Source organism: Hippoglossus hippoglossus, chromosome 15, assembly GCF_009819705.1.
Source record: "Hippoglossus hippoglossus isolate fHipHip1 chromosome 15, fHipHip1.pri, whole genome shotgun sequence".
Taxonomy (NCBI): Eukaryota; Metazoa; Chordata; class Actinopteri; order Pleuronectiformes; family Pleuronectidae; genus Hippoglossus; species Hippoglossus hippoglossus.
The window spans coordinates 13,563,166-13,583,031 of NC_047165.1; the positions used below are offsets into that span (position 1 = coordinate 13,563,166).

Consider the following 19,866-nt stretch of genomic DNA (forward strand, 5'->3'; position numbering starts at 1 on the left):
TGTGAAATATAAACAGCGTCTTGATTTTATTTTCTCTATTTTCAATATCCGTTGTTTTGCACGGAGTCAGTATTTTTACCCACGCCGAGGAGGTTATGCTCTCGTCGGCGTTGGTTTGTTGACAGGATCACACAAAAAGACGGATAACAACGAAACTTGGTGGAAAGATGCGAAGGTCAGGGAGGAACCAGTTACATTCAGGTGCAGATGCTGAATTTTCTCAACATTTTCCTGGATTTCGCAGAGAATAATCAATTATTCTTGATGAAAAGAATCAGACATGTTTAGGGGACTGATATTTATGAGTGTGTGCAATCTGGTGCAGATCCAAACAAAAAAAAATCCAAATCAAGTGAATTTGGCAGAGTTACCCCACTCTAGTTTTCACTTTTAACATAACGCTGACCAAGGAGTTTGTCACGACTGTTCTCTGTTAAAAAGCCGTTCTGGGTTCAATTAGAAAGAAAATGTCGTCTCAGTGGAAATATTTCCTGATATAAATCTTTCAGATCAGATATAATTCCTTTTAATACAGGTCCATAAAAGAGCTGAGGAAATTGATGTGAGTCATATTTAATGTAACGTCGCGAGGTGGAGCACGATGTTACTGTAAAGACTGCGTGGAGGTGTCAGGCAGGTTAGAGCGCGAGGTCTCCCGCTGGAAAATATACATTCGGAGAAACGTGAACTTGCGATCAATTAATATCAGGATAGACTTTGGGATGGTGGGATTTAATTGATATAGACTTACTGTCCCATTTATTAAAAAGAAGCCAGCGTGTAAGTCCTGTTTGGTGCCTGATTTATCGAGTAAGGTAATAGACTGACTGATTGAACTTGTCACAGGACAGAGATAAATACTACTGAGGACCATTCTTAGACCCTTATGATGTCAGAGCCCCGGGGGGGAAGGCAAAAGGTCATTCAGTGTTTCCAAAATGACGCGAAAATGTCTGATACGTAGCGTAATAAGACTTGGCGAGACATTATTAAGCTGCTGAGACACAGAGGAATCAAATCCTAAATATGACTTTCTTCTAATTATATCTTTGTTGTCTGGTTTTTAAAAATAACTGATGAATTTACTCCAAACAGACTGACAGTCGCTGCACTGAAGCACACAGGCCGCGTAAACCGCAGCAGAAAATGACAAATTTAGACCCCGACGTTTTTCATCTTACACAGCCTCCGTCTCATGAATATGCATGACCGTGCACATCATGCAAATTCCATTATGACTCACTGGCAAAGTTGTGTCACGGAATATATCAAAAATTGTTGCAGGCGCACTAATGAGGCCCTGCCAACTCAATTATAAACAAACTGTATATGTGTAAAAAAAAAAAAAAAAGCATGCTAACGTAAACTAGTGCTAAACAGAGCAAATGCATGTGGAGGTTCACAAGGTGACTGATCCTAAAACAGGCAGTGCATGTTCGGAGTGACCCCCCCGGGCTAACTTCCCCCTCATCAAGCAGATTTTTTTTTTGAGGCGCTTAAGTAATTTCATTTCCGCTGCACATGGCGGCGAAAGATAACAGCCTCACCTGCGCCGCAGTGATCACTCCAAGGAGAGTCAACCTAATCGTGGCTTAGCTGCGGTAAGCCTCCCTCCACCAGCCCCGTGCTCTCTAGATTCCCATCAGCTCTCATATTGTCGAGCTAAAATACTGTGGAGCTCAGCATTGCATGTACAGTGATGAAAAATAAAAAGAAACCCAGAAGACAATCGCCTCCGTCCGTGGAACGGAAGGGAACGGAGCTGAAATGACTTTTTTCCCCCCCGACATCAAAATTAAGACACAAAGTCAAGTTCCTGACCATATTCACATTCTCTTTGCAAATGTTATCCTCTACTGTCAGCGCAGTGTATGAACTACCTCCCCCTATGTTTAAATTCCCATTGACTTGCTGTATTTCAAATGTTGCGGAGCAGTATTAGGTTTAAAGGAGCACTGTCTGAGTCTATTTCAAGCAGCACCAAGGGCACTGCATGTGTTTAGATGGTGACCTAGTTAGATAAACCCACCAGTTTCTGGGTCCTCTTCCTTTTAAAAACTTATTTACTTTGATTATGCACTTATGTGTGTAAGAGTAAAGAGACGCTTACATTGCCGACGTTTTTTTTTTCTTTCGCCGGTGCCTTGTGTGTGTGTGTGTGTGTGTGTAAATTCAACCTTCTCCACAGCAATGCAATACGTGCCGGACAAGGAGCTGGATCAGGTGGCAGAGGGGGAGGACTCCATTATGTCTGGCCCACAGTGATTTTCAGAGTGTCGCACTGAATTGGTTCAAGCTTGTCCGTGTTCAATAGGTCTGTTTTACAGCTCCGTGAACAGTTTCAAAGGTAGACCTCATCTGTCGGGGAGTAACAATGTGCCCAGCGCTCCGAATTCCTCCTCACACACAGACGACTGAATCCAATACCAGCGACGTGGAACGTATTCCATCCCGTGTCTGCTGTTTGAGTGTTAATGGATACAGCCCCACATAATGATTGGACTTATTACTCCTTGAAATCACTGTTGCAGTCTAGTGCGCAATATGAATCTTGCTTTTTGGGGTTTTGTTTTGTCGCTGCAGCTGCACAAACTCTGACAAACTCTCAATCAAACCTAATATATCATCACCCGCTAAGGGTCTAAACCCCACATCTGTAGAATCAGCTCAGTGGGAGTCTCGTCTCGATTGACACCGGTAAACAAAAACGTTTGTGAGGAAGGAGAAGGGAAGGGTAGGTTTGTAATTTGTCGGAGAGAATAAAAATATGGATTGGTTTAATTGGTCGTAAGTTTCAATAATTTAGTGTCACTGTCTTGCACACGTATCGTTAATGGAAGTAGAAGCACATTAACGGGAGCTGTGACTCGATTGAGAAATATTAATTCAGCATGACACTCTGCTGTACTTGAGCAGATCTATCAGTGAGGTTATCTGTGTTATTCTTCTTAGCAAAATAATTGTCCATTAAAATGATTCCCTCTCCAGAAACCATGAGTCACTGCTTCGCATTTATGTAATTATAATTACTGCTCATGTACTGTAGAACGGTGCACTTAACTTCTCATACAATAACGTTTTTCATTGAAGCACAGTATGAACACACAGGCAAGTCAATCAACATTAAAGGGGACATAGCATGCCCATTTTACCACAAGTTGATATGGTTCCTTGGGGTCTTAATGAAATGTCTGTAACATACTTTGGTCAAAATACCACAAGGATCATTTAAAACAGCAACAGGATGAGGTGGGGGGTGGGCCAAGTACTTCCAGTACCTTGTTACGACACAAAACCCAGGAAGCGCAATCGAGTCGGTCAAGCATGACGTTTCTGACTTAGAGGAACCATAACAAAACGCGCGAGTGTTTTTTTCCCAGAGTTTTTGGGTTGGTAGACATGCCAGATACCCACATTAACGTGTAGAAGCACTAACAAAGTGGAATTTGCATGCTATGTCCCCTTTAATGTAAACTGGAGCACAGGTGAGGTGAAGCTCAAATATCCTCAAGGAGATTCTAATGCAGTTTGTGAAAGAAACATTTACAAATTAAAAAGGCTGCACACATGTAACTTTAACATTTAGAAGCTGAATTCCTTTTAAATCTACTTAAAGGAGAATTTGAGAATACTGCAGCATCGGTGTAGAGAAGTCAGGGGAGAAAGTAAAAACATCACAAATGAAATTTCCTTAGTGGAGGTATGCACTCTCCCACGGAGCTTTTAGTTTATTATATTGTATTTTTATTACAGCTGTAACAATTTGTAAACAACATTTATATGTTGACATTGGTTGATGGAGCTAGTTTATCTATATTACATACATTAAGTATAGTGCAGTAGTACACAGCCATGGGGATCAGGGCCATCCCAAGAAGCTCTGCTATTGAAATATGTATTTTTAAATGTATTTCATATTCGTGGAATAATGGATAATGCTACTTCTTTGACCATAATAATATTTTTTCTCTAAGTCATGAGAGGAGATAAAGTCTCATTGTTGGAACTGCTAACAACTCAAAGACACTGGAAACGTGGGGTCTCTGCTTTAAAAGGTGTCACAAGCCAAAAAGCTTCCAAACGATTAATATTAGTTCATTGTATTTTATGCTTGTTATGTTTCTTGATTTGAAATATAAATCTGAAACATGACCAGTAATTATAACTTCCAGAATAAAAAGTAAAATACTGCAGTTGAGTAGAAGTGTAAAGTAGCATAAAATTGATACTCAAGTACCTCAAAAAAGTATTGAGTAAAAGTACTTAGTTACTGCCTACCATTACTTGTACATATATGCATGCACAGAGTGGTCCCTACCTGTGCTTCGCTCAGCTGCTGGTGCCGGGCCAAGTGTCGGCATTGGCACTTTAGGTGCGGGGCTGCTTGTGATGTTCTTGACTACAGGCGCCAAGGGAAAGGCATCGGTAACAGGAGGCAGGCAGCTGACCTTGTTGATGCCATCTACACAGGAAAACGTGTCTGGACACGGATTCGACAGGCAATCATCGTAGTTGTGCTCACAATTCTTCCCCTGTGTATGTAAAATAAACAGCCGTCAGACGTTTCCGTGTAACCGAGCGATGAGATGCTAAGTGGAATGAAACGTCTGCAGGTTGAATAATAAAGTTAGCATTTTGTAGGGGGCGTGACATTTTCTAACAAATATGTGATGGAAATTGGCTTCCGATAACTGGCGATTTAAATCCAGATGATTAAAAAAAGTAGTAGTAGCAGCAACAAGTAACCTAGAAAAGATGTCACAACGATAAGTGCATTAGCAACAGGAAATCCCTTATCTTCAACAGTGCAGAATATTTATTGCCATAAGAGGACTGGAGAGTTCAGGGTGCAAAAGGGTAAAGGTCAATTAAAAGAGAGACAGAGAAAAAAAAAAGAAAAAAGATGGGAGATGGGGAATAAGGTGGGAAGACTCACCACAAATCCAGGACGACAGAAACAGGTGTAGCCATAGCCTGGATCATTCTGAATGCATATCCCCTGGTTGCAGGGCTGTGGAAGGCACTCATTAATGTCATCCTCACAGTGAAGGCCTGTCCAACCTGCCAGGAACAAAAGCCCACAGAGCGCCGTGGTGAGCCCAGGCTCTCCCACTTCCACCCTCTGAAGTGAATATCAATCAGATTCTCCTACATTGATTTGCCTCTTTTTGGGTTCACACACATACACAGACAAGAAAAGGCTTTCACTAAAGAGTAGGATGCCACATACATTTTAATGAGCCTGGGCAGTATCGTCTTTTTATCACTTTTTTTTTTTCTCTTCGTACTGTACGACCACAAATTTCTCCCCAGAGAAAAGTAGATGACTTTTGAATGGCTTTGAGGCACAGCAGCTATGTAGGCATTATGCTAACCTTTATATAACATTTTACATGGCCCCTTTCAATTCAGTATGGGCTTTCTGTGAGTATTAAGATATGGTAAACTGTACTGAGGCACATCTGAGGCACAGTAAGAAGCTGAAGCACTTCAAAAAAGTGTGTCGTTCCATCTAGGCCATGTTTTAGTGATCTTATTCATGGAAAACAAAGGCCTCGTGTAATAGGTCTCGTGAACGCTTGCCTCATTTCAAAGTGAATTAAGAAACTCACATGATGTCTGAGTCACTCACCTGACCTGCAGTGGCACACGTAGCTATTAATAAGATCTTGGCAAATGGCACCGTTGTGGCAGGGAGCCGAGCAACATTCGTTAGCATCCACTTCACAGAAGTCTCCCATGAAACCTGGTGGACAGCTGAAGAAAACACATCATGCTTTACACCTGTGGGGTTGTGTCACAGTGCTGTCACTATAACTCTATGTGGGGCTCACACACTGCATCCCAAAACTGCCTGTTTCCATTATTTATCAAAAACTACCAAGACTTTTTTTGTCAGCTGGCTCTTCTCACTTGGAATTGTACCTTTCACACCTGAGGGTCTGTGGGTCTGAGGGTCCAGATCTAACAATTAGGTGTGAAAGCTCCCTCTCAATTAAAAGTAATGAGCTGCAGTCTACACACTGGCCTATATCTACTTGTGGTCCCATAATGTGGCGTAAAAAAAAGATTCATAGAAACAAGTGTGATAGCAGTGAGTATTATGTTATATTTGCTTTAAATTAATCTTCTGACAGAAAATCTGCAGCCACCTTAAAAGGTGTCTGGCACCGTTTAGTGACTTCACATTGACAGAATCAAGACTGTAAAATTTTACAATAGTCCCATAATAAAATGATCTTTCTTACTGACTTGGAATTGAATTCATAGCAACTAACTTTATTAAACTTTATTATCCAGTTTCTTCCATTCTTTATTTATCTTTAGTAAATACAGTGGCCCACTTTCTGCTGTATTCGACAGTGTATTTTCTGTCAACTCGAAATGTTAAGAACTGTTTGATTTGCATACTTGTATAATAATCCGGGCTTTGTCAGCTGCTAATCTGTTCGCCAGATAAACATTCTAATAAATCCTCAAATCAACAGTGACACATCCGCACTGAAGTGCTTTGGAGTTCTGGCATTAACGGAACATTTTCACAGCACCTGAATGAAGTTCAGAGAAAACACTGCTCTCATCAGAGGACGCTGCCATTGCACTGCTCTCGAACTAAGGACCCTGATCATTTAATCTATAGTTAAACTGGGTTAATATGGCCCTGGTTGTGTTAATGACACTACTACTAATAAGTGCCATACAACATGAAAATAACTTTACAGACTAAGTGAGTAAGATGATAAGCTTGAAACCTTATTTGTGGGGAAGATAAAACTGAATGGATTAATGCATAAAACACACAGGTAAACACAGAGCAGAGGCTCAAGTGGAGCATTGGCTTTTCTGTTGTGGAGCTTGTGCAGGATTAGCTACATCTTGAGCAAAGAGCGGCACCACTCAATTATGCAGATGTCATCCCCACTGGCTTTTGTTGTTTTGAAGATGAGCACTCGTTTTCCAGATGGACAATGGGCCTGATCACGCATTCCCAGCTACCTGAGGCCAACGAAGCCCGAGGGCCTGCTGACTGGTGAGGACTTGCAACTCACAGTCAGCAGATGTCAAACTCACCTCAGAAAAGGTCACACATGCAGAAGAAAACGGGATGAGAACAGGTAAAAGAAAAAGAAAACACTAACAAAAATGATGTTATATTCATGAGGCCAAAATACAAATGTCTGCTGCAACCTGAGATCTGTGATGCACAGTTGATTTAAAACGTGTAACAACATCAAGGGTCTCGTGTGAACCTCTTCGCTGACCAACATGGTCCAGAGAGAATCGAGTGCTTTTGAGGCAATTTGCTGAACAGGTGCAAAACTGAATATGCACCACTTCACACACAACGTGCAGATCATACAACAGTGAATTTAATGTATGCAGTTTGGACAAGAAACAATTGCATGACTGTTCAGCCCATTAGTCCATGTTATAATTTGACCGTGTCCTCCAATTATGTAAAAATGTTTTGTCTCTTATGTCGGCTGCACACTAGTGGATGTTCAAATCTTAAAGGGATAGTTACATTACATTACATTTCATTTAGTGGACGCTTTTATCCAAAGCGACTTACGGTAAGTGCATTCAACCATGAGGGTACAAACCCAGAACAACAAGTATCAAGAGAGTACTATTTCTTCAAGAAAGCCAAACTACAAAGTGCTATAAGTAAGGGCCATTTAAGTGCTACTAAATTGTTAGTTTAAACTTGTATTCAAGGTATAGTCGGAAGAGGTGTGTTTTTAGTTTGCGGCGGAAGATGTGTAGACTTTCTGCTGTCATTCACAGAAAAATGAATATTCACTCATTATCTACTCACCACTGTGCCGATGGAGGGTTGGGTGAAGTGTTTGAGTCCACATAACACTTTTGGTGTTTCAGGGGTGAACAGTGTTGCAACCAAATCCAATACAAAACAATACAAGTAACTGGGGATCGATTTTTCAAACATAAAAAAACTGAAAAAAGCATAAAATGCTTCCATAAGCCTAAATGTCCTCTGTTATCCTTCTCTGGAGCCTCGTTCATATTCGCACACACGCAAGCTCTCGCCCCAAGGGTGCACGGTAGCATCGCTAGTTCAGCTAGCATTAATACTTTCGGTACCGGATTCTTGGATGAGAAGTGTTAAGTGTGGACTCAAACGCTTCACCTACCCCTCCATCGGCATAGTGGTGAGTAGATAATGAGTGAATGTTCCTTTTTCTGTAAACAATCCCTTTAAGTTATATTAAATCTCCTGGGTCGAGGTGCAGGACAATGGTGGCAAGTGGCGATTCGAGAGACTTAGGAACTCATTAGAAACTTGAAGCTCGCAGTCATGGTTCCAAACACAAATACACAACATTCCATTTGTAATAATTCCCGATCAGCTCCCTCTCATTGGCTAGAGTTTACCCGATTTTCCAATCGTAAATATTAACCGTGTCTGATATTTACATTCACTCATATACAATTGTCTGTGAACCCCTCACTATGCAGGATATATTAGCCAGATAATCTGTTTAGATGGGCCTCAAATGGGGAACTCCCCTGCAGTCATTAGAAGAGCTGCATCCGACCTGAAATCGAGCTGATCTAGGCAGCAGGCATAAAAAAAAATACAGTTGTAAATATAAATACAAAATTTAACTTTTTGTCATTTACCAATAAAACGTTTGAGTGAAAGTTGATGGACAAACAATGTACAACAGCTAATCTTGTTGTCATGATTTCTGTTATTGTATGTTTATCTTTTTAATCAGAAAAGTGTTGACACAGCAATCCACTGGAAAAATGTTGACAGTCCATCTGTGACTCACTCTTTAAACAATGTGGCCAAACACCGGTTAACAGTGCAACACATTTATGTCTGTATACAAATTTTAATTTTAATTTAGAGAGATATAATCAAACAATGCACAATCACCCAACTGCAGATCAGCAGTACTACAGTGCATGTTTAATACTCTGTCCTTGGTGAGCAGATATATCTACAGTACACAACATATATTGCATCCTTGTAATACTGTATATACACAAGTAAAGCTAGAGTGAAGGGGGCATCATAAAAAGACGCTGAGCTGAGTCACTCCTGTGCAACAATATATAACAGTATAAAGAGGAGCATCTTGTTTGGAGTTGTTTTAGACTGGGATCCATTAAATGAGCATACATCAGCACATCACGGTTTGACATTGTAATTACCTTTAAGGCAAACAGGGAGCTGCTGTGTCAGACCTGCACACTCCTAACACATACACCTTGTTTTCAGACACACTTCATCACTCAGGGGAGAACATGTCAACACTTAAAAAGCAATGATTCACCGGCAACCACCGGAGGACTGTGACTGTAAAGTTCACAGATTAAGGCCTACACGGATTGTCGCTAAACAATAAGTCTTGAAGACTTGAAAAATTCCTGGATCAGCAAAACCTTTTCAGCTGTTAAAGATGGATATTTAGACATTTTTACCTGTTGTGATACTGCAACGACACAATATGTGAACTGACTTTTCTCTGACCCCGCTCCGATGAGGGTTGCCCTTTTCACACATCTCTGTTTACCACGATCAAGGTGGCAAATGATCACTGAATACATTTTGTATTTTTCTAAAAAACATGATTCAAAAATACTATACTAATGAATGAACAAATAAATAACATTTATCTGACTTACCCTAAATCACATAGTTATCAAATCTGTCAAGGTAAAATTGATCACTATAAGCTGCTATACAGTGATCGATTTACAACTTAATTTTTCAATAATACTACCATCTAATCACCATTTGTATATTTATTACGTTAATATAAATAACTGGAACTACTAATGAAATCGCTTTTTACAGATTTCATTAGTAGTTCCAGTATAATTGAGTTTCCACTGCACATTTGATGCTCAGCTTTATATATCTTATATTATAGTCATGTTAAGATAAATTCATAAAATGACTATAATATAAGATATGTAAAGCTGAGTATCAAATGTGCAGTGGAAACTCAATTACTAATAAATGTGCCAAGGGGCCACATGTGAATAAAAAAAAGAATAGGACCAAGCACAGATCCTTGTGGCACACCATAACTGAACATAGTATGATCTGATGAACTGTGGTTGTGTAGAACAAAGTGCAGTGTTCGTGAGACACAGTATAACTTTATAGGTGGTCTAATAATATGTGCTGATCAATTGTATTAATTATAAGTATTGAAGCAAAGCCGGTCTGAATCATTACTACTTTCAAGAGGGTTTGTATGTGTCTAATGAGAGTTTCTAGCAGAATGAATAGCATGGTTATGTTCAGGCTATTAAACAGCACCAGCCAAAAAGGTTTTGCTTGGTTTTTCTCCATTTGTTCAATTTTCCTGCATTTTTGTTTTTCGACATTGAGAGTCTCGATTGCAAGGGGAGAGATTAAGATTTTTCAGTGGAACTGTTATTGCAGTGGTGGGGTTTACAGCAGACTCAAGATGCTCAGCAAGTTTATAAGTGGTAGTTGAGTCAATATGATCGGTAGAGCAGGTTTCAGAGGGGCTAATACAACGTCTAGACACTGTAACCTTATAAGTAAGGGAGCAGCGATGTGAAAGGACAGGCAGATGTGCCGAGATAACGAGATCTGAAAAAGACAGACTTTGTGTCAAAACTAGGTCGAGCGTGTGCCCATAGAGGTGAGTAGATCAGCATGTTGCGTAAAACCAGTGGAATATATGGGAGGTTTACTGAATTTCTCAGATTTGACATCAACACGAATATTATTTATTTTCTACCTATATGGTAGGAAACGGATTAATCAAATTGTAAATAAGACTATTAGAAAATACATTTAAATCATGACGTAAAAGCTGAGATGTCCGTTGGGTTCATCTTTCAGCGATCTGGAGTCATAGCAGCTCGTTCCCCACCTCGTCTTGGCTCACATGACACTGAAGTTTCACTTAAACCCATAAAATCAAGGCTGTGTTGATTCATCATGCCATGCTAGATAAGCAGTGATTTACGAGTTATGGTTCATGTCATTCAGTCACAATATGTCAGTGACAATACATCAAAACAAATACTTCTAATTGCCGACCAACGCACCTGCATGTAAAGTTTGATCCTTCGCCGTCGACGCAGGTGGCTCCATTGAAACACAAGGAGACATTAACAGCAGCCTCTCTGCAGACGTCGACATCGATCTCACAGGTTTTCCCCGTGTAGCCATCCTGACAGAAGCATGCGTACTTATCAGTGAGATCCACGCAGGAGCCTCCATTCAAACAGGGCCTGGAAGCACACTCCTGGAAATGAAAACACATCAATCATTTACAAAGAGCGAGGCACTGTTCCAACAACAATAATAATACACATTCTGACAGATATAACCATAAAATGTGTCGTAAGAAAACACAATCTTCCAGTTTCAGATGGATCGTTAGCAGTTAAAAAGCAGATGATCTGATTGTCCATTCAGCTAAATGCACACAGAGACCTCGTAAGCAACTCAGGGTTTTATCTCTAGAGTCCAGCTCGAGCTGTGGTTTTAAATCAATTAGACATTAGACGAAGCAATTTCTTTTAATCAAGTGTTTGTACAATGCTTACATGATCCTGGGAGATCAAATGACTTGTCTTGTGGGGGAAATCAATGGAGTCGGGGAAACCAAAAGGCCACACAAAGTTTACTAAATTCTTTTGACATTGCTCTTGAACACACAGCAGGTCTATTAATCAGGCTCCACTCACGTCGATGTTTGTTTCACATCTGCTGCCAGTCCATCCAGACTCGCACACACAGGAGAACGAATTGATTCCATCCACGCAGCTGAAACAGGCCAAAACACACGGGGTCAGTGCTGATCTATCAAACATTACAGGCGACGGCTGTTTAAAATGAACTACAAAGCCTCAGTATATGCTGGTCGGTTCTTTTGCCGTATAGAGTGGAGAGAGATATAATCTTTTGACTGAATGTGTTTCCCCTTCAAAGGATTTAATGACTATAATTGAGACAACCTATGAGTGCATCACATTAGCGCGTGTGACATACAGTACGTCTCAGCTCGCTGCGCTGCCAGGGAGTGTAATTATAAATGATTCTGGGCCATTTCTGCACGATTTGCTGTGTTTCTGTTTTAAACGACGGGAAGAAAAATCTGTACCTTCCGTGACGACAAGGTGCCGACACGCATTCATCCACGTTGGTCTCACAGTGGAGCCCAATGAAGCCATCAGGACACAAGCAGTGGTATCGATTGGCTCCATCAAAACATCTCCCACTATTTTGGCACGGGTTGGAAACACACTCGTTGATGTTGACTTCACACCGTGCCCCTGGGAAATAAACATATATATAACATATTAAACTCTCTCCTGCTTGCAGTTGGTCCAAAACACAGGCAATTGACTTCTAAAATGTAGCAAGATATATAACGTCCGTCCTGGCAAACCTACATTCGTTACCAGTTAAATACAGAATTGATTTGAAAATACAACGATTTGTTTAGAAAGCTCTTAATGGCGTAGTCCCTTGTCATATGACAGATCTCCTGGTTCTATGTTCTACCCCTATTGGTTACTCAGGTCATCCTCAAAACAAATCCTTTAAGTCCCCCTTTCTCGTCGTAAAACTAAAGGAGATTCTGATTTCTCTGTTGCTTCCCCCGAACAGTGGAGAAATCTCACATTCCACATTAGGTCTGTTGCACACGATATCTCAAGAACGCCTTTGGGAAATTTCTGCAAATTTGGTAAAGACGTTTCCTTGGACTCAAAGATGACCTGATTCAAATTTGGACGTCAAAGGGTGAGGTCACTAAACTACTTTCTGCCTCCTGATCGCACTATTTTAAGAACGCCTCAGGAAAATGTTTTTAGACTCACAAATTAACTGATGAGCTTTGGGCGGTCAAGGTCACGGTGGCCTCACAAAACATGTTGCTGGCCTCTTGAACATGAACCGATTTCAGTGGTCAAAGGTCTCGATGACCTCATATGATCTGGAAAAAGATTATGTAAATTGAAACTGCACTGGTTGGCGGACGCATGCAACCACAGGGCGGCATTTCTAGTTTAAAATCCAATTTAAAGTCCTGCCTTTTTAATCTTGCTTGCTTCAGCCTACTTTTGTTTTACAATTCCATTAACTTCTATCAATATTTAATTGTATTTATTTATTCCTTCTTTTTACCTTATCTTATGTGTCTTTTACAGTGTTTTTTACTTTTATGAAGCACTTTGGCTCAACTGCTGTTGTTTTTAATGTGATATATAAATAAATCTGACTTTACTTAAATTATGTAAACTGTGTAAGTGGAGAGATATTTTCTTAGTTCTAAAGCAGCGAAAAACACCCAAAAAATGTATAATTTATAATGGGGACCAGTCAAGAATATGGACAACTGAACTCCGAGTTGGATTTTTCCGTCTCTGTCCAATTTTATTTTGTAACCTCAAAACGTACGTGCAAGACCTTCTCAACAAAACACACGCGACTGAAACATCATTGTTTGCCCCAGGTCCATTTTTTGGGGGGGTTTTTTGTTTGACAAACTTAGAGGAATAAACTACACTGGGTATTTTTAAAGCGATGAGGGAATGTGCTGACAAAATGCACCAGCACTTTAATGCTTTAAATAGTTTTTGGATGCGGTGGAGGTCGACAACACAATTAATCTACTGAGCATCAGCGTGCGGCTACAAAGAGTTGTCAGGATGAATTTGTTGTTGGGTTTTCTTTCCATTTGATTTGTGGAATAAAAAGTAATAAAAAGGAACAAAACAACACGAGCCTTATCTGTTTTTACTGGTGACCATGGGTTACAGTATATATCCTTGTCAAGCTATGTAATGATTATCTGCAAAATATTCCACTGAACATCTGCTTAGTCAGCATCATTTATTATTTTCAATAGATGCTTACAGCGCTACTGTTTTTTTGTTCTTTTACTCACACCAGTGATTATGCATTTATTCATTTATACTGTAAAGCAGATAAAATCACCATGTTGTTGTAGTATTTTCCAAAAAATTGGAAGAAATTTGAAGCTGTTCGAGGGCAGATTTTTTATTTAAAATTAAAAGACAGAAAAGTGACTGCACCATCCCATCCATTAGAGCTGATATATGCTGATCGTTGCATGCTTTAAAAGAATGCCAGTGTCAGGTCTATACACGTTTCTTTCTTTAGGGACTGATAAATAAAAAACGTTAGGACGTACTGTGCAGGAGTTTTAGCCCAGTAATGATAACTAGTGAATTCCCTAATATCTCTGCCAAGGAGGTTTTCAAGGAGAATATGATTTCACCCATTTTTGTTTATTTGTTGGTTTGGATGTTAGTTTGCTTATGATGTTAGTTCTGTTTTTCAAGATTTCCCCTGATTTCTCAAAGAATAATTCATGAATGTTGATGAAAACAAAATTTGGAATATTAAGGGATAACTGATATCTAAGAGTGTGTGTAATTTAGTGCAGCTTGACTGAATTTTAGGGAACTATTGGGCCTTGGCTGGGGTATCAGCTTTAGTGTTGTTTTTATTTGTATAAGCTATACATACTAAAAACATATGCATAACATGAAAATCAATTACCATCTCAGGGTAGATTAGAAACTAATACAATTATAAAGTCATAATGAGCAAAACAACCTGTGACTTCAACAGTAAAACAGTGTCTCTCGCTGCAGCAGTGAGCAAACTGTCCACGTACAGCTGCCTCACCAGCATGACATGTTGTCCCTCTCTGGTCTCTTTAGTAACCTTTGACCTACAGTGATCACACACCGGCAGGGATGGTAAACAGGAGAGCGCTGCGTGCAATGAACTTGACATTGCATCGAAGGACTCCTGGCTTGTGTACAGCTCCAATATTTTCACCCCAAGTCACCTCCTGCTCACTTCTTATTGTTCTGACATTATAAGACAAACTTTGAATGCTTTTAATGAAAATGGTTCGCCACGATACAAACAATTCAAAGTGGAATAAACGCGTAATTGTGTTTGATATAAACATCTCTTGGGCGAGAGACGCACAGTAATGTCTTGCTTGTGTTAACTTTAATTTCCAGCTTCCACATGTAGCAAATTGGTTAAACAAAGAAGAGAGCAGAACTGTCATCTCCTGCAGAAAGATATTAAACCTTAAACCAGGGAGTTATTTGAATGTAAGTGATGACAGCGGGACTAATCATTTTGCACAGTCTGTTATACATCTTATGAAGATTCATTTATAAATATACACACATCTCAAAAGACACTAAATTGAAAAGAAAATCAACTAGAATGACAGTTTGGTGAATACCTTCACCTTCATTCCTCTTATGAAACCACATTTCAATTCACTAAATCCAGATTATTAATTGGACGTGCACCAAATTGCACACAATGGAAAATATCAGTCCCCTAAACAAGTCACGAAAAACGCTCATCTTATCTCACAATGTTAAAGAAAGTGGGAAAAATGTAAGCCCCTGACCTGGAACAAATTGAATTGGTGCTTTCTTTTGTAACGTTCACCATACTAAGTTTTTTTTGCCAGATGCTTGTTCTATATCATGTGAAAGTAAAAAGGTATTAAAATATTGACTCACTAATAACTTAACTGAAGAGCTCTATTGATTAGTTGATTATCCAATCATTTGATCGACAGACAAAAGGGAGAGGATTTACACGTGTGGTTTTCATAGTAGTGAAAAAGTTCACAAGGCACAATTCTTTACCGACACGGTTTCCTGGTTTCTAATCCACAGAAATACCAGTTACCAATTACCAGTATTTCTTTATTTAGAAGTAGGTCCAACGAAAACTGTCCATGATGGGTTCTGAGGATTTTTCTTTTTCCGCAAAACCTACACATTTTCTTCATTTTTTTTTTTTTTACTGCTGTGAGCACCACAAACGAAAAATTCCACTCACCTCCAGTCTGCTGGGAAACAAGAGGACATCTTAATAAAACCAAAGCTATCAATGCAACACTAAAACTGAGTGTATAAACTATAATCTGGATGAATCACCTCATTAACAACACTTCAATGTATTTAACTGAAATAATTCTTCATCATAAATAAACAGGCTGGAGAAAGGCGTTGAAAAAACTGAGCACGCCGCACCGTAGCTGGACTCTGAGAGGACTCGTGTGAAGTGCAGCACTGGACTCGCACTGAAAAGTGTGTCATGCACTGTAAGAGCTGTATATCCTCACAGCTGTGACTACACAGGCCCACGTTTACGAAGTATAAAGACACAATCCTACTTCGACTAAATGTGCTGCAGAAAATGTGCTGACTCAACTGGAACACATGAATTATCCTCAAAACAACTCGCATATAACTTCACTGTCCATCGGACGCACTTCAGAAAAAAGAGTCACAGAGTGTAGGTCAGCGTTATTCCCAGAGCTGATGATTTTTCATTATTAATGCAGACCTCACAAAAAATAGCAACGAGATCACAGAGGAAACGAAGAGGAGGGCGAGTTCAGTGCTGTGAAGTGGAAACACCAGACAACACAAACTGTCAAAATAAGACTGGTTCTGCCAACAAATCTAAACACAAGTTCGGAAAACGCACTGATAATGTTTGTGTTGCAGGTTATTGCTTCAGAGAGATCAACAGCGGTGCCTGTGTTTGTGGAGGAATTAAAAACAAATGAATCGGCGGTGGCTTATTTCTACAACCAAGCATTTTTTTGTTTGCCGTGTTATTTTTCATTTTTGGTGGTAAAAAGATTATTTCCTAAAACTCTGTTTGAGACTTCCAACAGATGAAGAATTATGACTGACCCGTCGTTAATCATTTGGTTAGCGTTTTATCTGCGGGCTGAGGCAGATGTAAGGAAGCACTGTGACAACGGGAGCAAGGATTTATTTATTGCCTCCCGTGTTTTATCATGAAAGAGAATAAATAAAGTGTCTTTTAGTGCGCGCGGAATCTATCATGTTCCCTCATTACAGACTGTAAAACGATTCCTTTCTTGTCCCAAACCGATAACTTGTTTTATTTAGTCAAAGGAGAAAGAGACTGGAAAATTTGGATTGTGCCTGCACAGGTGACAAAACCACGTTTGAGCCCAAAAATAACAAAAGGGTTGCAGCAGAAACTGAACTATGAATAATGTAGCAGAGGAGTGTGATGGGTGAAAAGAGACGTTAGGTTTAAAAACGGTGAGAGAAAAATCTCTTCTGTCATTTAAGACACATTACTTTGACACACGTGTTTCACATTATCAATATGCTGAGGCTTAATAAGAGCACTCGTTTAATTTGACGGTTTTTATTAAATACAGAATATATTACTTCAGGTATTTTAAGATGATCCTTGATATTACAAAAGACAAAACTGTGAATGAGACACAATTTCCTCGTTCCTTGATCTTTTAATCCTGCAGAATGAGGGCCAGCTAAAAAATACTAATATTTACTATAATAAACACTAGTTAATACAACAACACTGCAGAGTGTCTTGTGGCTTAATTAAACACTGTAAATGACACAGTGAAACACTGATACTTCTGTTTCTAAGAAAATACTGACATATTTGAAGCTTTTAATTCAAAAATACACATAGAAGTCGTGTACTACATCTGTCCCATAAGGACTGTCTCAGTTTTATGTTATATGAATATAACGGCCACTTTAATTAAAATAAAAAAATATACGATTTTGAGAATAAATTTATGATATTACCATAATAAAGCTGTAATATAATGAGAATATACACTTAGGCTGTGTGTCATGTTAGAGAGGGAATATCAGAAGATCAGCCTGTTAAAATGAGGAATTTTGAGCATAAGTATAAGTTTCACAAATAACTTACTCAATACTCTTTCAGCTCTTTTGCACCACATTTGAATTATTATCAGGACTTTGAAAAGATTGTGCAAGAAACATTGTCTATTCCAAAGAAAGAACCACACAGACCTGGAGGAAATGTTTGGTCGGGTGCAAGGTTATCATTGGTTAAATCTGTGTGATATTCAAAGAGCTTTTATACTTTCTCAAGATATTGTGAGATTGGTTCAAGATTCTTGTAAAATATAAAAAATGTTCTTGTCAAATTATTGTAGTATTGCAACTTTCTTCCAATTAAAGACAGTATTCTTTCTTATGTAAATATCATGACTTTATTCTCATAAAATTCCGACTTGATTCTTGAAATCCCAAGATTATCTTTCTTTAATACGGCCCTAATAGTTCATTGTACAGTTTTAATTGATTTGATTAATAAATATTAGAACAGGAAGTACATGTTACTCTAAAATGTACTAAAATACATATATATCTAAAGCAAAAGATCTCTGCCGAGCCTCAGTGTAAAATAACATTCATTTTATTTATCAAGTTCACGCAGCAAAAATCCTGAATTCACTGAAGCCTGATCATCAAAACGACAGTGGGGACCAGAACATCATCATCATCATCATCATCATCATCGTCAGCCAACAATGTGCTGACTGAGGAGTCTGCAACAATGTGCTGATTGCACTGTTCTATCACTCAAGGGAACATGCTCCTTAATGACGGGTGAAGAAGAAAAAACAGAAGGTGACGAACAGTGTGCTTAAACTGTGATTTATATAAAGAGGATGAGCCATTCATCATGTCACTGTAATGACTTCTGACCTCAGTGTGGAGCACGGTGCCTGTATGTATAGTTAAATAATACATTATTGGGATTGCAGAGCCTTCTAAACCTTAAATAATGATAAAACGGTCGAGATCTCAGCAGCTGCCAAGACTGTCTTACTGAATTATGTACAACTCAATGACACATGTGGAGAACAAAGTGACACTGAATGGGAAAATAAAGCATAATAACACGTGATTAAGTTTGAGCCATAACTTAACACTGTTAAAGAGGTATTGTTTTTACCTCTGTCTGTTTATTTGTTTGTTTGTTTGTTAGCGGGACTGCGTACAAACTGCACGGCTGATGGCCATGAAACTCGGTGGAAAGGTGTGTTGTGGGTCCGGGACAGACTCATTCAATTTTGATCAGCATCAGAAGGTGGATCCACACACTCCCTCACTTTCTTTAACATTATCAGAGAGGGCGTTTTTCTAAATGTTCACTGATGTCACCAGAAATAATTAATGGATCTTGAAAAAATAAATATCAGGCATAATAGGGGAATTGATATCTATGAGTGTGTTAATTGCTTCAGCTTGATTGAATCTAAAAAAGGACTGTCGGGCCTTGGTGGTTTGTTTGTTTGTTTGTCAGCAGGATTAAGCAAAAAAAACTACTGAGCAGATTTCAACATGATTTGGTGCAAGAACGGGACATGGGACAATAAATAAGCCACCATGGCACTGATCCAGACAAAGGGGTGGATCCAGGAATATTTCGTATCACTTTCTTTTACATTGTGACATAGGGTGTTTACTCAGTGCTATTCTAGTCTGTTTGACGATTGGTTGGTTTATTTGTTAGTTTTGTTAGGAGGATTACAAAGGACTAGAAAGGACTAGAAAGAACTGGATCTGGACAAAGGGGTGGATGCAGGAATCTTTTATCACTTTCTATAAAACTGTTATTGCCTCAGCCAGGGAGGTATTGTTTTCACCCCTGTCGGTTTATCCGTTTGTTGGTTTGTTTGTTTAAGGCGGATCCACACGTGTTTGAGATAGGGTGTCAACATTTTCATTGATTTCACTACAAATAAAACAGTCAAGATAAGGGGACTGATTTCTATGTGTGTGTGCAATTTGGTTCAGATCCAAATCAAATTCTAGTTCATTTTAATCTGGTTTCATCAGAGCCATTCTAGTTCAACAAATAAAGCGTATGGACACCTGACGTCCCAGAAAAGTGAAAAACACTTCATGATAAAAAAAAGCAATGTTTAATCCAACACATTCTTTCTTAAAGTGCGTCACGAAGGTTAGAAAATAACGATAAAA

General features: G+C 39.1%; 1 protein-coding gene across 5 annotated transcripts in view; it reads right to left on the reverse strand.

Annotated features, from left to right (window-relative positions):
* eys (eyes shut homolog) overlaps positions 1–19,866 on the reverse strand; it is a 169,944-nt gene that overhangs the window by 62,943 nt on the left and 87,135 nt on the right. For all 5 annotated transcript variants that reach the window (XM_034608950.1, XM_034608952.1, XM_034608951.1 and 2 more), the window contains 6 exons: positions 12,129–12,300; positions 11,713–11,791; positions 11,068–11,267; positions 5,633–5,757; positions 4,937–5,061; positions 4,319–4,532 (listed from right to left, as the gene is read on the reverse strand). In XM_034608950.1, coding sequence (XP_034464841.1) covers positions 4,319–4,532; positions 4,937–5,061; positions 5,633–5,757; positions 11,068–11,267; positions 11,713–11,791; positions 12,129–12,300 — 915 coding nt within the window. The remainder of the gene's footprint in view (positions 1–4,318; positions 4,533–4,936; positions 5,062–5,632; positions 5,758–11,067; positions 11,268–11,712; positions 11,792–12,128; positions 12,301–19,866) is intronic.